The sequence below is a fragment of the Polyodon spathula genome, chromosome 10, assembly GCF_017654505.1.
Source record: "Polyodon spathula isolate WHYD16114869_AA chromosome 10, ASM1765450v1, whole genome shotgun sequence".
Classification (NCBI taxonomy): Eukaryota; Metazoa; Chordata; class Actinopteri; order Acipenseriformes; family Polyodontidae; genus Polyodon; species Polyodon spathula.
The window spans coordinates 39,718,116-39,736,749 of NC_054543.1; the positions used below are offsets into that span (position 1 = coordinate 39,718,116).

General features: G+C 36.3%; 1 protein-coding gene across 3 annotated transcripts in view; it reads right to left on the bottom strand.

Moving 5' to 3' along the window:
- Positions 1-18,634, bottom strand: part of LOC121322302 (myosin light chain kinase, smooth muscle-like) — a 74,054-nt gene that overhangs the window by 52,279 nt on the left and 3,141 nt on the right. For 2 of the 3 annotated variants that reach the window (XM_041262084.1, XM_041262086.1), the window contains exon 2: positions 6,506-6,687. In XM_041262084.1, coding sequence (XP_041118018.1) covers positions 6,506-6,673 — 168 coding nt within the window. In that variant the 5' untranslated portion in view covers positions 6,674-6,687. Of the gene's footprint in view, positions 1-6,505; positions 6,688-13,304; positions 13,387-18,634 lie in introns of those variants that run through there. The other variant, XM_041262085.1, reaches the window with a different exon arrangement.

Here is an 18,634-nt window from a genome sequence, read left to right on the forward strand (position 1 = left end):
ACTAGAGATCTTCTAGTTACAAGCCCTGGATTTTAACCACTAGACCACACTCTGTAATACAGCACCTCCTTGTTGACTTACTTTGTATTTTTGGCAAATGATTCCTTATCTAAGACACCACACATTTAAGAGAAACAAATGGTCTCAAATGAAAGACCATTCTAGAGCATGGTGCTAATCAGAGGAATAGTCCCACATCTCTCTTGAACAACGTAAACATCTTGAAGACTCATTTTGAATCTATGCCGTCCTGACTACCCATAGAGGCGTTTTCTACTTTAATAAATGTTTTTCCCCAGTCTACAAACATTGGCAGAGTTATAAAATGAAACACAGCTAATTACAAGGGTTAACCTCCCCTATCGGGTTATTCCGGCTTGCACTGGGAATGGGCAGTACCCCCAGAAATGCCAGGTAAAATGGCAAGTGTGGTTTAGCTAGCTGTGCTCATCAACTGTTTCCAATAAAACTCTGCTTACATGAGGTCCCTGGCATACCTTTACGAAAAGTTCAGAACAAACCACAAATAATGTTTTCCATGAATTTTTCAACCAACATACAATTATATATATATATATATATATATATATATATATATATATATATATATATATATATATATATATATATATATATATATATATATATTTTTTTTTTTTAAAGTGCAAATGCATGATATTTTGGCCCTAGCAATCCAAAAAAGACAAAGGCTGTTGCAGCCCAGACTATGCTACCGTTGTTGAATTCCTGTACGCAATAAAAATTCCTGATCTGCACAGCTCCTACACCTTGCATTCAGTACATGCTCTTGGAGTTTAAAAAACACATCCAGAAACCCAGATCGACTTAAAGGTCATGCAGTAGAAGCTGCTACTAGCAGGTCTGCTTTATAATGATAACGTTTTACATAACTGATGCTCCGCAGGTACTTGTGAGTAAACAGAATTAAGGTATTAGTAAAACAGCATTTTGTATTTGACCTCCGTGATTTTTTATCTTTTTTTAATTGGATCATTTTTGGAATACATCTTGTATCCATTCAAATCCTGTGACAGAATGACCAACCGAATTGCACTGTTTTAAATCACGTAGCATTGCTAAGCAGATGCAGAGTGTGACTTAAAGAAAAAAAAAAGATCTGCGAAATCAATCAGAAGTTTAATTTTTTTTTTATATATATACATTATACTTTATATTAGAGAAACAGAATACACCATGACAATTCCCATGGAGTGCAGTGGGTATTTCACCTTCCTTTATTAACGTGAAAATAAACAGCCTAATTTTTGTTTACCATTTTTTAATGCACAAAAGCCCCAGACTGTAACTAATTACAGAAACAGCCAGACAAAGTAAAACATGGAGCTGGAGGTAATGTTATTGTTGGGCTGAATCTGAGTGAAGGAATGTCAGTAAAAGAGGCACAGCTGTCTGTGTTTGAACCTTGTAAATAACTGTATATTTATCTATACAGTAAATGGGCCAGAAAAAAAGGAGGCCACGTTTCTTTGACAGGACAAATGAAACTCTTTAGAACAATAATGACAGCCTTAATTTCAATCAAATGAGTCTTTTTTTAACAGGGTTCTTTAAAAGCTAGCATTAGTACATACTCAACGTTATTTAAATGGCTTGCAGGCATCATGAGGACATCGCTAATGCTGTTCTTACACTTCCTTCACAATGCTCTCTTGTTTTGGTCTGTTTACTTCCTTTTTCTTTTTTCTTTTAGAAATTGTCCAATACATCTGGGGTTCAGATGTATTTAGGTGTCCTTTGAATGTTAGAAAAATAAATGTGGAGGATGAAAAGTACCTTGTATGTTTTCTTTGTGTACAATAGTACCTACAGTATAGGCCAGAAGCTTTACTGTAGTCTCAGTGTTTCATTCAGTTTGTAATGGGTTGTTTCTTATCAAATATTACCAACAATCTGAAACTATGATGTTTTCTTCAACTGGTTCCCAGTGTTATTAATCTACTGTAACTCTTCATTGTCTTCACTTTGATCTGTCCTGATAGGAATATGTGAGATAAATACTTTTTTATATTGTGGGACCAGCAGCATAATGTATTATTTAATCCTACATAATGCGTACATAAGCATTACGCTGATCCCGACCCTAAGCATTAGACTGAAACTGAATGCTCATATGACACTTTCAGAGTAGTAAATTCCATGCCTTTCATGTGTTACCCATTTGCTATATTGGCAGAATCAAGCTTGCACTTATCAACAAAGACTAAATGCAGCTGGATAATATCCACCCTAAAGAGCAGCCTACACCAGATTGAGTTTGAGCAGCATCTCCAGCTGGTGGATGATGAACCATTTATTTTTCAAGAATGGCACAAGATCTTAAGACTATACAGGCCTCCACGTGAACACCTTAGAACATGCAAGATAGATTTACTGTAATCTGAAACCAAATAAATAGTTTTCCTTAGTTCTATTACAGTACATGTTACATTTTAATATTTTAAATGTATACCATTATACAAAATAATGAGAGAAAGTTTAGCACCCGAGAAGTCTATATCTATCAGCTTAATTTTCTAGTCTATTTTAATTCTTCGAAAGTCAGACAACTGCTTTTAAAAGTGTACATATATTTTTTCTTACTATAAATTCCAAATATCCGATACACTTTCGTAAATGTTTTGAAGTGTTTGTCTTTGCCATTAACAGCTATGTATCTGAAGGGGATTCTTCTTTGCTTCATTTTAAAATGGGTTAAAAGGTTAAATAGCTTATCAGGGTGGCTTTTAAAAGAAAAGACAACCCCTTGGGCACTGCAGAAAACATCTAAAATCAGAATAGAGCTCTTCAATTAGGGTTAAAAGGTTGAAGAACAAGTTAATCAATCCCCAGGTTTGTTTTTTGAAGAGCCTGGCCCCTGCATTAAGCGGTTTGCTGGTCCTTCAGTTTATTTCCTCTCTGTGGCATCAAAGCATTCACTTCTCAAACGAATAGGTCTACCACAAAATATAGGGTATTTGGTGATCTTCAATAACCTCTGGTTCTGGAGCTCTCCTTAGATGAGCAGCTGGCTCGGGATGCAGCATCTAAAACATTCCCAGAAGAATCCAAATGTGAGTCATCATTTACCGAGTTTTGAATTAACAAAAACGCTGAGCAAACAGCAACCCCTCCTATTTGATGATTTTAGTTGCTCATAATAAAAACAATATGGCTAATTTGCATAATACCAAATCAACTGAATACAAATAATGAGATATACTGCCACAGTCTATTCCACATCATACAAACGAACGTTTTCAAGTGGGGAAGTATAAACAGAGAATCTATCTAAAAGATGGGCGTGACCAAATGGATCTTGTTTGTATGGTGGGCCATTTCTAATGTGCATTTCTAGTGGTTCTTTTGTTAACCAGTTTACTGCATTTGTCAGGGACTAGGGAAAGGGGGCAGTGTTTACCATGCACTGTCCCTGTATTGGCTTTTCTTTCCTTTTAGGTACTGTGTGAGGGCGGTCTCAAAAAAACAAAGTCTGAAGGAGGACTCCAGATGGATTCCAAATATTTGGAAAACAGCTACAGGACATTGAAAAACCACAAAACCTCAAAAGGATTTACATGAGTGATATGTACAATCTGTTGCCATTCTCAGATTAACAAATCAGGATTTTTTTCTTACTTGCACTAAAACATAATTGCTAAGAAATAATTTTCGCCTAATTCTGTTCCCTCCCAACTTCTTTATCCTGTTTTTTCACTGGTCAAAATAAGTGCCATTATTGTGGTTTGAATAGCATTCCTACGATGCAGTGTAAAAACATAGTGTTGCTGCCATATATGCCCGATAAAGGAATTAGGGATTCCCATGTATATATAAATTCCATTCCATAACGGATAACCACATTGCGTGTTTAAACTTAAAACCATATGAAAAAAAATACTGAAAAGGGTTTGGATTTGCAGCTGTTGACAAAATGTGCATTTCGCTTTGCTGGTTAATCTTCAGTAAGGTTCAGCATGATGGGTTTTTAGTATATAGGATTCTGCTGTTACTTGTAGCGAACACTTTTTATTGCTCAGTTAGATCTTCACAGCTGGTAACAGAAGGCAGTTTCTTGAAGTATTGCACCTTAAACAAGGCCTCAGCCAAGATCTTGATTTATACAACCTGCAGTATATGACTTACTTCCTGATCCATTTCTCTGAACTGTCAAGTTTGATTCTACCTTTTCAAACAAAATAAGCATAAGATTAATGATACATTAATTGCTGAATTTGCCTTCTCTTTTTCATCTAGCGTTCATGGAGCTGTCATAAAGCTATTTTTGTAACCTAAGAGTGTGGTTCAGAGTGCAGGACCTAGGGTTCCTTCCCCTGTTCTGCCCCGCCAAAATATCTGTCAATTAATCTATTTAACACCAGGTCACACCTTTATTTGTGTCTTCCTTTTTAGTTTCCTCCTTCCTCCTCCACTACGCTGCGCCACCAGGAACAGTCTCCCTCTTGGTGCAACTGAAACTCACTTCCCAACCTTAAGGCCACGCCCATCTCGGTCTCTACGGGGAAGGTTCTCCCTGTTCTCTCTTGTTTTCTACTCACTTTTCCCATGTTTCCTTTTCCCTCTGTGGAGAACACATCTTCTTCCCAGCCTCAGAGCCCAGCCATGCAGCCTCTGCTCCTCCGAGGTGGCTCTCTGAGAGCTGGGGGGAGACCCCTAGCCCCTTGTATGTTCATTCTTTTTTTCTCTTTCCAGCGTTCTAGTCTCCCCCTCGAGGGAAGTGAAGCTCACTATTCAGCCATGGTAATCCCCAGCCGCGCCAGCCACCCTCAGCAAGGGCAACCCTCAGCAAGCTAGGGAGACCTCTGGCCCTCTTTAACTTTGATTCTCCTGCTATCCTACTTTTCGAATTCCCCTTGGGGGAAGCGAAACTCCCCTCTCAGCCTTGAAGCCACAAGCCAAGTCACAAGTTACTTTCCTGCCCATTCAATTCCTGAGGTTCTTCCTCTATGGAGCCCTTGCTCCTACCTGCTGAAACACTATATGCACAGTATACTCCAGTATTGTGATTCAACAGAATATATGTTAGACAGTGCAGACCATACAACATTATATAGAAGTGAGGTGTTATATTCGAATGTATTATAAATTACACAACTTTATTTCTTTAATCCATGTGTTAATGTACTTTTCTATAATGTTATGGTGCATAACAGCATTGACTTCATTTGATCGAAAATAAACTTTTTTTTAAATAAAAATATCTTGAGAAAAGAAAAGGACATAACACTGGTAACGATTTACAAATAACAATCATGAAGCAAAAACCCAACTAACAACAACATAAAAGTCACTCTAAGTAGCTTGTAAATTATCTAGAATGAATCAGCTCTGATGCAGAAACATGTTAAAATGCATTCTAACCTTTTTGTTAATCAGATCTGATATGATAATGACTCTTAGTTCATGTATTTCTTGTATTACATTGTTGTATATTTTTCTGCTTTACAATTCTATTTAGCAAGTGAAAACAGGCAATATGTCTTTCAATTTCAATCTGAATCAATCTAAAGTTCTTCTTTCATTGTAAACTGCCATTCCCTTTTTTCGGTTAGATATTGCTTCTATGTTATACTTGTTACCTGTTTGGAGGTCAGTTTTTGTGAATACCGTTTTGTATTGCATATTAACTCCAATTAATTCATCAATTATTTATCAGTTGACATTTGTCTACACATATATAGACTATACAGCTGTTAATGAGCTCTCTGCTCATCACTGTAATTCCATGTACTACCATGGAATTGCTGAGAAGCAGGAGACTATCTGTGGTTCAGAATGCCCTTCAAATATGGAATATAAACCCCACACCTTCTCATGCCACCCCTGTGTGATGCTAGCTAACCAACTGGTAGATTCCAATAGCGTATGTAGTGTTAAGTGCTTAAAAGTCTTTTTGTTCGCTGTGGTGTTGCTTGAGGCAGAAACTAAGACAATGTACTGCAAACCGACACCTACCCCATTAAAAGCCTGGCAGAGATTAAATGAAACCTAGTGCCAACCTAGTGGGAGAGTTTTATTTGTATATGAAATGCATTGGGCCTGGGTGTTATATAGATATGTACTGTATATGTAGGTAATAGAATTCTATATAATATACCATAGGTTTTTTGATAGGACAGTAAAGTCATGCACATTATACATGAGGTGTGTGTTATACACAGGGTGTGCATAATTTTTGTATGCATTTTGCTTTGGAACATTTTTGGAATATGTTTGGTGCTTTCATGCCGTATAACGTGTAGTTGTTTGCTCTGTTATCATGATGACACCCCATTTCAAGATAACATCATTCAGAATTAACAGTGATATCCAAGATTAAAGAGATAAAAAATCCATTGTGTCACCAGTAATCTGGAAACAATTACAAACAATTACAAGCAGGCAGTCTATTAAACTGACATCCACTGAGAGCATTTTGGTCTAAAACAAGCCAATGTCAACAATACAGTAGCTGGGCATTTCTTACCTTTCCATCAAGCTTGGCTGTCCCTCCTAGGGCAATCCGGGCGCTCCTTGGAGGAAGGGTGAAGGCTGGAGGTTCAGTGGGGAGAGCACTGTTGCTTGGAGATGGTCTCCCCAGGGTAAGTGTGGTCTTTGAGATTCGAGTAGAAGTTACAAGTTGAACATCCCCCATGGTTCTGTTTTCCACTGATTAAAAAAAGAAAAAAATAATATTGGTAAAAGAATAATAATAAAAAGTTTGCCAGCCTATTGATACCATGCAACCCTGTTAAAAATGTACTGTATTTATTCTCCACTATCCAAAGAGACTCAGGATTCAGGTTTATTGTCAGCTCTAAATATCTGAATCAATGTATACAAGGGAAGAGTCTAAAAGAGACTGTTAACCCAAATGGGGCTGCAGTTGATACAGTTTGTACAAGTGTGAAAATAGGGTGTGGCTGGTGTCTGTTACCAGAAAGTTTCTGTAGGACAATAAGATAGGGTGTAGCACAAGATAAGATCAAAAAGAGCAGTGTTATCAAAGGGTTTAGGGGTGAGGTGTAATGTTGTCCAGAAGCTCGAGGGTTAACTGCTACCCTTAGTTGATGTAATCATTGTCTGTTGTAGGCTGAAAGGCATTTCACATTCAGTTATATATATATATATATATATATATATATATATATATATATATATATATATATATATATATATATCGTCAGAATTCTATAATTTTCCTCCACAAAAACAATGCACAGATAAGACCTTGATTCAATACCTTTCCTACAGCTAAATACGTGTTGTATGATTTTCGCTTAATCTGAAAGCAAAATGTTCTTTTGTAGATGCAGATGTTAATGGTATTTTATGCTTGTTCTTAACAGGCTAAACTTTGAAATCCTCACACACATTATATTCTTTCCTGTCCATACTTTACTTATTTCTTCTAGTTGATTACATGTTTAAATGTTACTCCTCCACATAAGAGGTGTTGTGCTTCCCCTTTAACATTTTTTTAGTTCACTTGTAAATTATATTCAGCTAAACCCTAAAACTGTGCAAATGTAAATGGTTGTTTTTGAAAGACTAATTAGACAACACTGTTGATAAAGTTTACTAAATCCTTCTGTCAAACACTATTAGAAAGACATAGTGTACAACTCAAGGTTTTGGGGCTGTTGTTTTATACTATTTTACCTACTGTAAGTTTTGTTTTTGGCAATAAAACCATTTTTATACTTTTTAGACCACCAGCTAAGCAAAAATTCAAAGGCTGCAGTTATTTTCTGATTGATTGCCCATAAGTGAAGGATTTAAATAACTATTGCCCACATTGTCAAAAAGGTAACACAGTAATAATGATCCATGATGTGGTATGGAAGCGTTGTTGCAAAAGAAAGATTACAGGTATGTTATTTAAACAGTTTTAGGAGCACGTAGGGACGTATAGCCAGTGGCGGACTGGCCTTCTGGAACACAGAACAAATGCCTGGGTTAAATTATACCTCAAAGAACTTGAAATCGATAGATCAGCACAGTGACACTGACCCAGTTACGCACCAACTGAGAAGAGTGTGTTAGGGGAAAGGCTTGAAGAAGAAAAAAAAAAAGAAGCGCTTAACAAGCACAGTTGAGGCGAATACATTGGCACAGTGAATTTAAAAAAAAAAAAAAAACAATTAAAATGGATGAAAGAAAGCCAAAATCCGGGCATCAAAAGAGGTTGAAAACAAAATTAAAATGTTGGAAAATGGTGTGATATGATATCACACCCATGTATCACGGCAAATGACAACGTGACCCAGTTATTATATTTTAACAAAGCTATAATTAGTTGTTCATGATTGTTGTATTACAATATTTTTGACCCCTCATTTGCACTATTTCCACCCTGTGTTTGCGATTTTCTACAGGAACGCCCACAATTACATACTTATTTAAGGATAAAGAGCATGTGTACCAAAAAGTCATGAATTTCGCAGGGCGCTAATCATAATACAGAAAATATTATAACATGAGTAGAGTGTCACAAAATAATTACCCAAGTATTCAGATGAGTTTTGCTTTTAGCTTTTTAATTGTTAATTGTATTTATTTTCGATTTTAGGAAACCTCAAACATTCATAATAATGCTGCTGACCATATATCTCTAAAAATGGCTTTATCGCAGAGGGAGCTCTTGATCACATTGTACAACTTATGCCTGGTGTGGATGCAACACAGCTGAAATCAGAGCTGACCCACTGCTGGAAATTATGACAAAATGCAGAGAAGCTTGCATAATCATTATACAGTTACAGAAGAATAGATTTTGAATGACGATGAAGAAAACTCCAAATCTCTAATACCAGAAGAAATTATCAAGAAAGTCACTTCACAACCCTTTTGCAGAACATGCAAGAGATGTAAAACATGTCCGACGTGTGCATTCAAGTTGCTGGAATCCTGCTTGCTCCATATCAAATCATATGATACATTGCACTTGGGTTACAAGGTACTTCTAACATTGTCAGTTACTCAGGTACACTGAGAGATCTTTTTCAAAACTAAAACTTATTAAGCCATGTTTGCGGAATTCACTAACACCAGAAAACCTTGAGGGGCTCACGCTGATGAGTGTTGAGCAGTCTTCTGTTTCAAAACTGAATAATGAAGACATAATAGACAGACTTGCTTCATTTTCTTCACAGTTGAGAAGGCTTTTTCTTTACTAAAAATCTGCAGTCTTTCAGCAGAGGTAACGCCACTATGAGCAGCAGTAACGCCAGTGTGAGCAGCAGCAGCAGTAACCCCAGTGTCAGCAGCAGTAACCCCAGTGTCAGCAGCAGTAATACCAGTGTGAGCAGCAGTAACACTTAAAACACTGGTAAAAACTTTTCTTTAAGTGCAAGAGACAAAATGCAGGCTGCCCAAACAAGATTTCAACAACACAATACCAGTGACACATGGCGCTAGGTGGATTTTTTGAACTTGCTTGAAAATAGAAATGACTGATTACAGACAGAATGTTTTGGTTGTGTCCCACCTTTTGCTTGAACTTTCTTATTACTATTGACAAGAAGATTCTACTGGAGGTGAACCATCCCCTCCAGCAATTTTAACAAACTTCCATATAACTTCTGCCAAATCTCAATTGGTTTGTAAAATTCAGCAGTCCAATATAAAAAATCTGCAACCCTGGTAGATATAACTGATTGTTCCCCATTCAACCTACCTGCCTACATGTTTTGTTTTTTTCTTGTCGATTGAGACTTAACCCCCCCCTGGAGAGATCAAGCTTTGGTAGCCCACAGTCTTATCTTGAACTGAGGGAGTCACAGTTCAAACTAGGTTGTTCTTGATCTGTTGCCAATGGAAACGAATGGGACTCCCACTGGCAGTAATGAAAACAAACCCAAGCTCGTCCCATTCACCAACAGACTGTTTTACAGTAGATAAGTTCTATAGTTATGTTTTGGTTCTTCTCCAATATACATACACTTGATTCAAAACAGAGACCATTATGCTGTTCAAAGTCTCTTTTTTTAGTCATTATAAACACTAATTTGTTTTTGTTCGTTATAAAAAATAAAATAAAAAAAAAAACATAACATCCACTTTTGCATGTGAATTGTTCATCTTTGATGAAGCCTAGCTAATTGTTGTTGTAAACATCTTCCTAGAAACAAAAATAACAGTACAACAGTAAACGGCAAACAAACTGTCTGAGGTCTACAGGGGAAGGACCCATTGGCATGCTTCCTCGCATTTCTATAACAAAACAAAGAAGGGCTCTCGCACTGTTTATTGTCAACACTTTGTGATTTATTAGACCTTAACAAGCAGTTCCAAAGTCCATTGAACTTTACAGTGTCACCAGCCTATATTTTTATAACAGGAGAACTTGCATGTAGACACATAACCAAAGTCACTTGTAACTCTACTTAAGTATAAGTAAATAGGCATTAAAGGTAAAACTGATCTGTCCAAATAAGATACTTTCTTTACCAGAAACAGACCATTCAGACTCAGCATTTTACCAGTAATCAATATCTAAATTCTAATCTCTGTGCATTGTGCGTGGGAGCCAACTCAATAAACAGCCAATAGCAACACATGGCCTCTGGAAATGATAGAAGCCATGCTGAAGCCCTGCAGATGGGCCAGCAGAAACACACAGCTTTTCACTTAATTATGTTTTGTAATTCTGTTAAATCTTTAAAGCTATGGGACAGGGAAAAGGACAGAGGAGTGAAAGGGGTGGGAGGGGTATTGAAGCGTTAAATGTAAACAGTTATTGGCTATCAATGGGTAGCAACTGTAGCTGGTAGTTGTGATCTCTCCATTGACATAAATGAACCCATAAACGTTTTTATAGAAACAAGATTTTCGTGAATAGAGCCAGTATTATTAATTGGTAGTGTTACTTGCTTGCAATACCAGCATGCTTTCTGGTGCCAAGCAACACTGAAATTGCCATCTCCCATCAGATAAACATACAGTGCATAGTTAAACTACAAAGAAAGCATACTACAATACGAGACTATTGTTGTTTTTAAGTTGATACATAATTAAAACACAGTACAAATAATTAAAACACATCTTTTGGATGTTAAACTTAAGTCCAGTCTTCTGTTTAAGATGCCATTGACATATTTTCAAGCGCAGGTCACCAGTGTGTCATGAATACATTCCAGTACAGGTCAAGAAAACTCTGGCCTGGTAAATTCCCTCCTGCCTAATTCTCAAAAGCAAGGCTTCAATTCTCTAGTTCCTGTACACAAGGCCAGGACTTATCAGGAAGGAGATGCAGCATCTTAGCGGAACTGTCCTGGTCAAATATCTTCTGACAATACTAAGCATTCCTAGGATGACTCGGAAGGAAAATATATTTTTTACTAGGGGTATTTCAGATGATCGTCATTAACTTGCTAACTATTCTCTTCTTAACATGGCAAACCATACCAATGTGCATAAAATACTGCTTGGGCACTCATTAGCAACTTTTACATTAGTGCGGGTTCGGTCAGTCCACAATCTTAACTGAGATTGACCAAGTCTTAGTTGAAATCAGGTTTTGTTGATATGATGTATGTGTGTGTGTGTGTGTGTGTGTGTGTGTGTGTGTGTGTGTGTGTGTGTGTGTGTGTGTGTGTGTGTGTGTGTGTGTGTGTGTGTGTGTGTGTGTGTGTGTGTGTGTGTGTGGGGGGGGGGGGGGTTGTTATAGAATAGTACCCATTTCCTGCAAGTGCATACCATAATTACATCTTAACTGGCTCCCTCATGGAAAGACACAAACAGTTCTTAAAAGGGATAAGTTGACCGTACTTGCTTTTATACTTTTTTTTAAAAAAAGAGCTTATAAAAATGTCAAGCTTTCTTTGAAGTGTCTATTCTCTCTTGTCCTTGAATGTTAGGATTTTAAAAAAGTGCTACTCAGTGTATTTCAGCCAACAGAATAGAACGTGAAAGCTTTAGACATCAGAGTTTCATAAAATAATACATTAAAGCACATTCTGTTTTATATGAGAGCACCTGGGTATCGTATTATTCGTTTCCATAGGGGTATGTAGTTCCTAGTTAACCAGACACATAAATCAAGCATGGTAATGTATGGTTATTCCAGTCTTTTGCCTCAAGTATCACCTGTTTTTGGACCTAGCTTTGAATTTGGCTTCCTTTCTTTGGCGTTGTAGATGCTATTTTAAAGTATGTTACCTTTAGCATTTTCCTGAGTTAAACACTACAAGCATAACTCAGTCTATCTTCTACACTGAGACTTTAACAAGCATAATTTGGACTAGAAATGTATTGTCTTTCAGGGTGTACAAGAAAGAGCATGTCTTGTGCATAGTAAACACATCTGTTATCTAAGACATTCCAGAAATCTGAAATTCCTGAAAGTATATAAGCTAAAAAGACTTTCCAGCTTTATACAAGATGTTCAGATAATTCTGACAGGAAATCTGATTTGCAGCTCCCAATAGTTGCTTTTCAATCTCACAAAATAATCTTTAAATGATTAACTTTTATGGGAAAGTTGGAGTATTATGACTTTCCTCAGACCTGAGCCAAAATAATAGAAGATAAGGAAGACAAGCGACTTATAAAAGTGTACTTGTAGTTGGAGCATAACACAGTGTAGTAATGTCATGTGTAAATTACATTTGTGAGTTACTGTTAATTAAATATGGCCATAACAGATACAAAAGCTGAATTACTGGATATTACATACCCCCAAGCCAATTAAAAAAAATATAAATTAAAACTTCAGTGCAGCTTATTAGTTTCAGAGGTGAGAGGTCAAATTTTGAACTTGATTTTTGAACTTATATATATATATATATATATATATATATATATATATATATATATATATATATATATATATATATATATATATATATATATATATATATATTTATATATCTGTATTTAACATTTAATGTTATGTAACATTTTGTAAAAAGAGAAAGTAAATGTTGTACACAAATGTAAATTACAAAACCAAATTAATGTTGTAAGCAGTTTCTTGCAAACTGTACACTGTTTTATGTTATTATTCCTCGAATCTAAAATTATTAATTCATCAGTATAATTACTAAAGAAAGCGTAATGCTCCCTCACTGACTTAAATATTCCTTTAAATTAAAGTTAAAATTGAATTCCTTTTTTTTAAATAACAAAGTCCAGTAAGACTAGTTAATGTTTCACTGTAACATTTTACGCTTCTAAAACAGAAAGATGACAAAACTGTTTTGCTACAACAGGAAAATTTAAGCCTCATACAACAAATTAGCACATAGTGGATAGAAAAGACATGCTATAGTTTATGGACTCACCTAGGTCCGCTTTGAGGTCTCACAATGCAGTGAAAGAGCAGAGAATGTCAACTCCAACCAACTCAAGTAGAACCTGTTTCTGTTTAGTGTTCAGAAATCTTGATGCTTTAAGGAGGTGTGACAGAAAGACAATGATTGACTCTTGGTGGTAAAACAGAGTAACCTGGACTGTTTGGCCTGACACTTCATTCCTAGGGTTAAAAGGAAGTCGGTCATTTAGAAAGGGGGCGGAGCTTCGATGCATTAACTCATCGACCCGGAAGGGAAATGTGGCAGCCGCGGATCGGAGGAGCGGCTGCAACTGTTTACCAAGGGGTCACGTGTGATGGTATAAATAGGGGACGAAGCAGCGTACTCTGTTTCTTCGAGTTACATTGATTACACTATATTTTACCACACAGGACCATAAGGCAAATAGTGCTGGCTCTCAATCTTGCTCTCTCTCTCTCTCTCTCTCTCTCTCTCTCTCTCTCAAAATTGAGTTCTTTAGCTCCCTTAAATACCATGTGGCTTAAGGTGTTGATTGAACTAATAATTCAATTAACACCTGGCTACATTCTGCACATCTATTTTGCAGGGATAAATTAACCCTATCCCTGCCAACCACCACCCCAAACACACCCAAGACAACAAGGGCTGGAATCTTAATTTCCTGCCATATCTAACACACACTTTCGTATTTGCACATGCAGGGCTTCTGCCCTGCCACAGCCTCTTCGAAGTTAAAATCAAAGCACTACCAGGACCTTTTGTATGCAATATGCAAGAGCACAAACCCTGAAAGAAAACATTTGTCTAGTTTTAGAAAATACCCACATAAAAAACACTTTATTTACTGTACTATTCTACATCTTTTTCAGCGACAAACATATTTAAAATACAGTATCACGTACTGTAAGCAGCAGCAACCTTTCTTCAACACAATAAAATGGTGACCAAAAAGATGTACGACGATGGACTGAAAAACGTGATTAGCATTCCTTAAACATCAATATTTTAACCAAAGATTTGAAATAAATAAATACATAAATCCTTTAGAGAATTGAATACTGGTAAAAGGTCACCTCCTTAACGAACACCTCTTCAGAAGTATTGAACTAGATTAGGACAGCAAAGGCAGGAATGAATGCAAAGCAAAAATCAGCTACACTTTATTATTTGGGGACAGCCTGTTGCCATGGTAACATAAATAAATGAAATTCACACCAGATAGAAGAACCTAACAAGCAGGGAATACAAAGTGTGCCAGTTTCATCCAAGAATGTGTAAACCTCATCCATTTCAGATGGCTGTCATTAACAAAACAATTGATAGCTCCCCACCAGGAGATCACGTTGTCTATTGAAAATCTTTAGATGGGTTATTCATCTGCCCCATAGGCATTGATTCAACACTATGAAACTGGTTTAAACCTATGTGTGCAGTTTAAGTGGTTGTCCCCTATTTTCCCATTATGTTTTGTGTCTTCATTGCAGCTGGCCATTGAGGTGTGACTCATTAAGTTGGAGGCACTAGGATAGCCTTGTAGTATAGCTTAGAAAATCAGCCACAGGGATGGAGAAATGCTTTAGTCTTAATGAATAATCACAATTCTAACTTTGTTCTATGGTTATTAACACATTATGGTTTTATGAGCTAAAGTAACTTGTCCCTTTTCATTTCTGCTCTACACTATAAACAAGAATATTCTTTCACAGGGCCTATAGACTGTAACGCTTGACAAGGATAATGATATTTTTATATATATATATATATACACACACACACACACACACACACACACACACACACACACATATATATATATATATATATATATATATATATATATATATATATATAGATATATATATATATATATATATAAAACTTAAATATCATTATCCTTGTTAATTCTGGAAATTATATATTCTGGAAAACTGTTAACCAGAGTCTAGACCCAGCTACTTTCTTGAGTACATCCTCCTCAAATCTGAACATATACAATTATATATATATAGTCCTCCCCGATGTCTTGAATGGAAAACGTCTAATCAGGAGATGATGGCTGAAGAATAGAACCCAGGTCTACTCCAAGTAACCAGTGGTATAACATCCACTCCTATTTGAGTTTGCTGGCAACTCAGTTAAAAATCTACCAAAGTCAAGCAGACTTTTTGGCAAATGCCTTCATCAGGCTTCCAAAACACATAGGGGTTGACTTGTCTTTAGAATACAAAAAACACTGCCACAATTCAGTCCTTTAACATAACATTACCTGCCTTGTTTATAGGAATATGTTGTGATGCTTTGATTTTGCAATTGCACAGTTAAAAGAAAGATTTTAGAAAAATTGCACAGTTAATCAAGTATTAGCCATTGAAACATCTGGGACCCATTTACTACACTCAATGCAATGTAAAAACTGTTTAATTACACTTACAGTAGATTGCCACGAGGCACTAAAACCATGGATGCTAATCATCAAAAATGTAGATGTTATAGGGTACTAATTATGGCCAAAACTAAACTGATTTGCTTTAAATTACATATTATTTTGGCCAAACCAATAAATGTAAATCCATTCCACAATTGTGACACTGAATTTAGTTTTATAAATACAAGTTTCACACCCACAATCTACCAAGTGAAAAGTTTACAGAATGGTTAATGGAATATTATGTACCCCGATGTTCCTACATATGGAAGAATTTCACTTTATAGTCAAACAGCCAGTTAGCGTAAAGTGCGTAAAGTGTTTGATGTTTAATTCCCAACCATTCAAGGCCAGAAAATTCACTATTCAGTGATGTCAGTTATCTTAAAAAATATTTGAAATTGATTAAACAACACCTTACACTTTGTATCTGTGTTGTGTTAGTTTAGTTACTGTTGTACAAAGAAAGCTTTGTTGTGTTGCAAAAGGGTGAGTTAATTGCAAAGGAATGCAGTAACATCACTGTTAGGCCACTAAAATGGCAAGCCTTCAAATTAACAGGTTAACCTTGTCTAAACCCTGATTTACAGCCCAATAAGAATGCTAATGGCTTATCCTACCCGTGACAAAGTCAATGTGATTAGAATTCAACCTGCATAACACACTGTGATTTTTTTCTCCATAGTCTTTTTATTATATGCCACTCATGATGGATCACACAAGGATGTGGCTGAGATATATGCACTCACATCAGAACACAATCACTGGTGGGCTCTTGGATATCCCAAAGCAATTCTTCCTACACGTATTTCCATGGTATCCTCTTAGTTACACACCCACTGATGACGTGAAGACAACACAAATTAAAAGACAATGCCGACAGTTATGACTGTTCCGTTTAGTTTATATTATAAATATGCAAGTAATATGTACCAGATGTTTGTTTAAATGAACTGGGGAATGAGATAAACTGGCAGTTTCAGAGTGTTTTTTTTTTTTTTACCAGAAGAGCTTCTTCTGCAAACAGCCAGGAAACATGTCACATTTAAAACATTTCTAAACAATGTGGGACATCTGATAAAGGGAAGAATCACCAGTAATACACATGTGCAATATTTACGTCCAATATATTGGTGATGTAGCTGAAAATATAAAATGCCATGGTCAAATGTTTAAAAAAAAAAATGTTTTTCACATTTCTTGACATTTACAAAGGCAAAGCACCGTAGGTATACTCATAGCATTGTAATATCAGATATGGAGTGGGGAAAGTGCTGTGTTTGTTGCTTTGTAGCAGTTACACCTGTACACTTTCTAACTCCCCAGAAATGAAATAGCATTAGATACTGAAGTAATTATACAGCCAAACTATCATATTCTCAATTGTAAAGCTTTATGCAAGCTTTATACTAACAGTGAAACTTATGACCTGCATGACAGCATTTTCAGAGATATGGTAGTTGATAGAAACCATTGTATTTTAATTAGTACTTGTACTATGTGCTGTCTGTACATGGAGTTACCCAAGCATAGAGTTATTCTGTGTTGTTACTGATAACAGAAACTACTGTTACACTGTGTGCGCAATCCCTATCCTTAAAGGTTGCTATACAAGTAGAAATTGTTTGTTTGTTTGGTCAAGGTCAGCAGACTATATTAAATGTTTTCTATTACAATATACTATGTATTTATTAGAAACACAGATTGTTTTTTTTTTTTTTAAGGAATTACCCGAAATTGTTAATCTGTTTGAATTTATAATTCAGTGTTGGAAGTTAAATCAATGAATTAAATTAGAAATAACTTTATAGATTTTAAAAGCAAATGAACTGTAGAGCAGCTAGCACTAGGCTATGCCCTTGTGCAGATTTAACAGTACTACTATATATCTGTCAATATGATCAGGATGCTTACTGTACAGCAGGAACCCAAGAACACAAAGTAAAACAGTCAATAGCATGGATGCAAAATCATATAGCCAGCATCGGGCTGGTCTCTGGTTCAAGAGGACATTGATCTAGTTGTTGTAAATCTTTGCAGTTTGTTTTTTTAATAGACCAGCTGGGTTCTTACAGGTCATTGCAGCTTTACCGATAGTGGCTGGAATTTAAAGCAACAGAAAAAAGAAAGCTGTTTTTTTGGGTTAAAGTAACCAGAGAGCTTTTAGATATTAGACTATTTCTATGTCTGTTTCCGTAACTATATTCTACTGTTATGATTACTGTGCCAGTATTGTTTAATGTCATAACATGCCAATATACCGTACAAATATCACAATAACCAATGCTCAAGGACCAAAGCACCAATTCGAATATATGGTCCTAGTCTACTGATTTAAATCATACTTCTGTTACTGACACTGCACGGTGGTGGTGTGCATGTTGCCTGTTTATCTGACCTGCTGCGTTTTTCTGGAAATCACTTGCTCATCCCTCATCATTTATAGTAACCTCTATGTATCCTTGTGACAAAGTGCCCACCCCTGTGTATATTATCTGTTATGTGTTGCGTGTGGTGTGTTTAAATGTTGGTGTATAGACACTGGTATATGGGATATAAATGGGTCTGTGTAACCCGAGTGTTTAAAATGTATATGTGTATTTAGGCACGAGGATTGCACAGCAGTTCACGTGCAAGTAAAATGTAGTAATATGTGAGCACGGGGAATTGCACTTTATTAATTCACGTGCTGGGATTCAAGTGAATAATTAATTGGTAACTGAATCCCAGCACAACAGTATATATAGATGCACGTTGTCACATACTCGCGGTTGGGTGTTCGGGAGTGGAGAACGGGAGAGAGAAAGAGATAGATAAGTGTAAATATAGATTTCAATTGTTTGTGTAGCGTTCGTCCACTCTGTGTTTTGCGCGTGTCTATTCATTTTGTTTGTCTGTTTATTTTGGCGCGAAG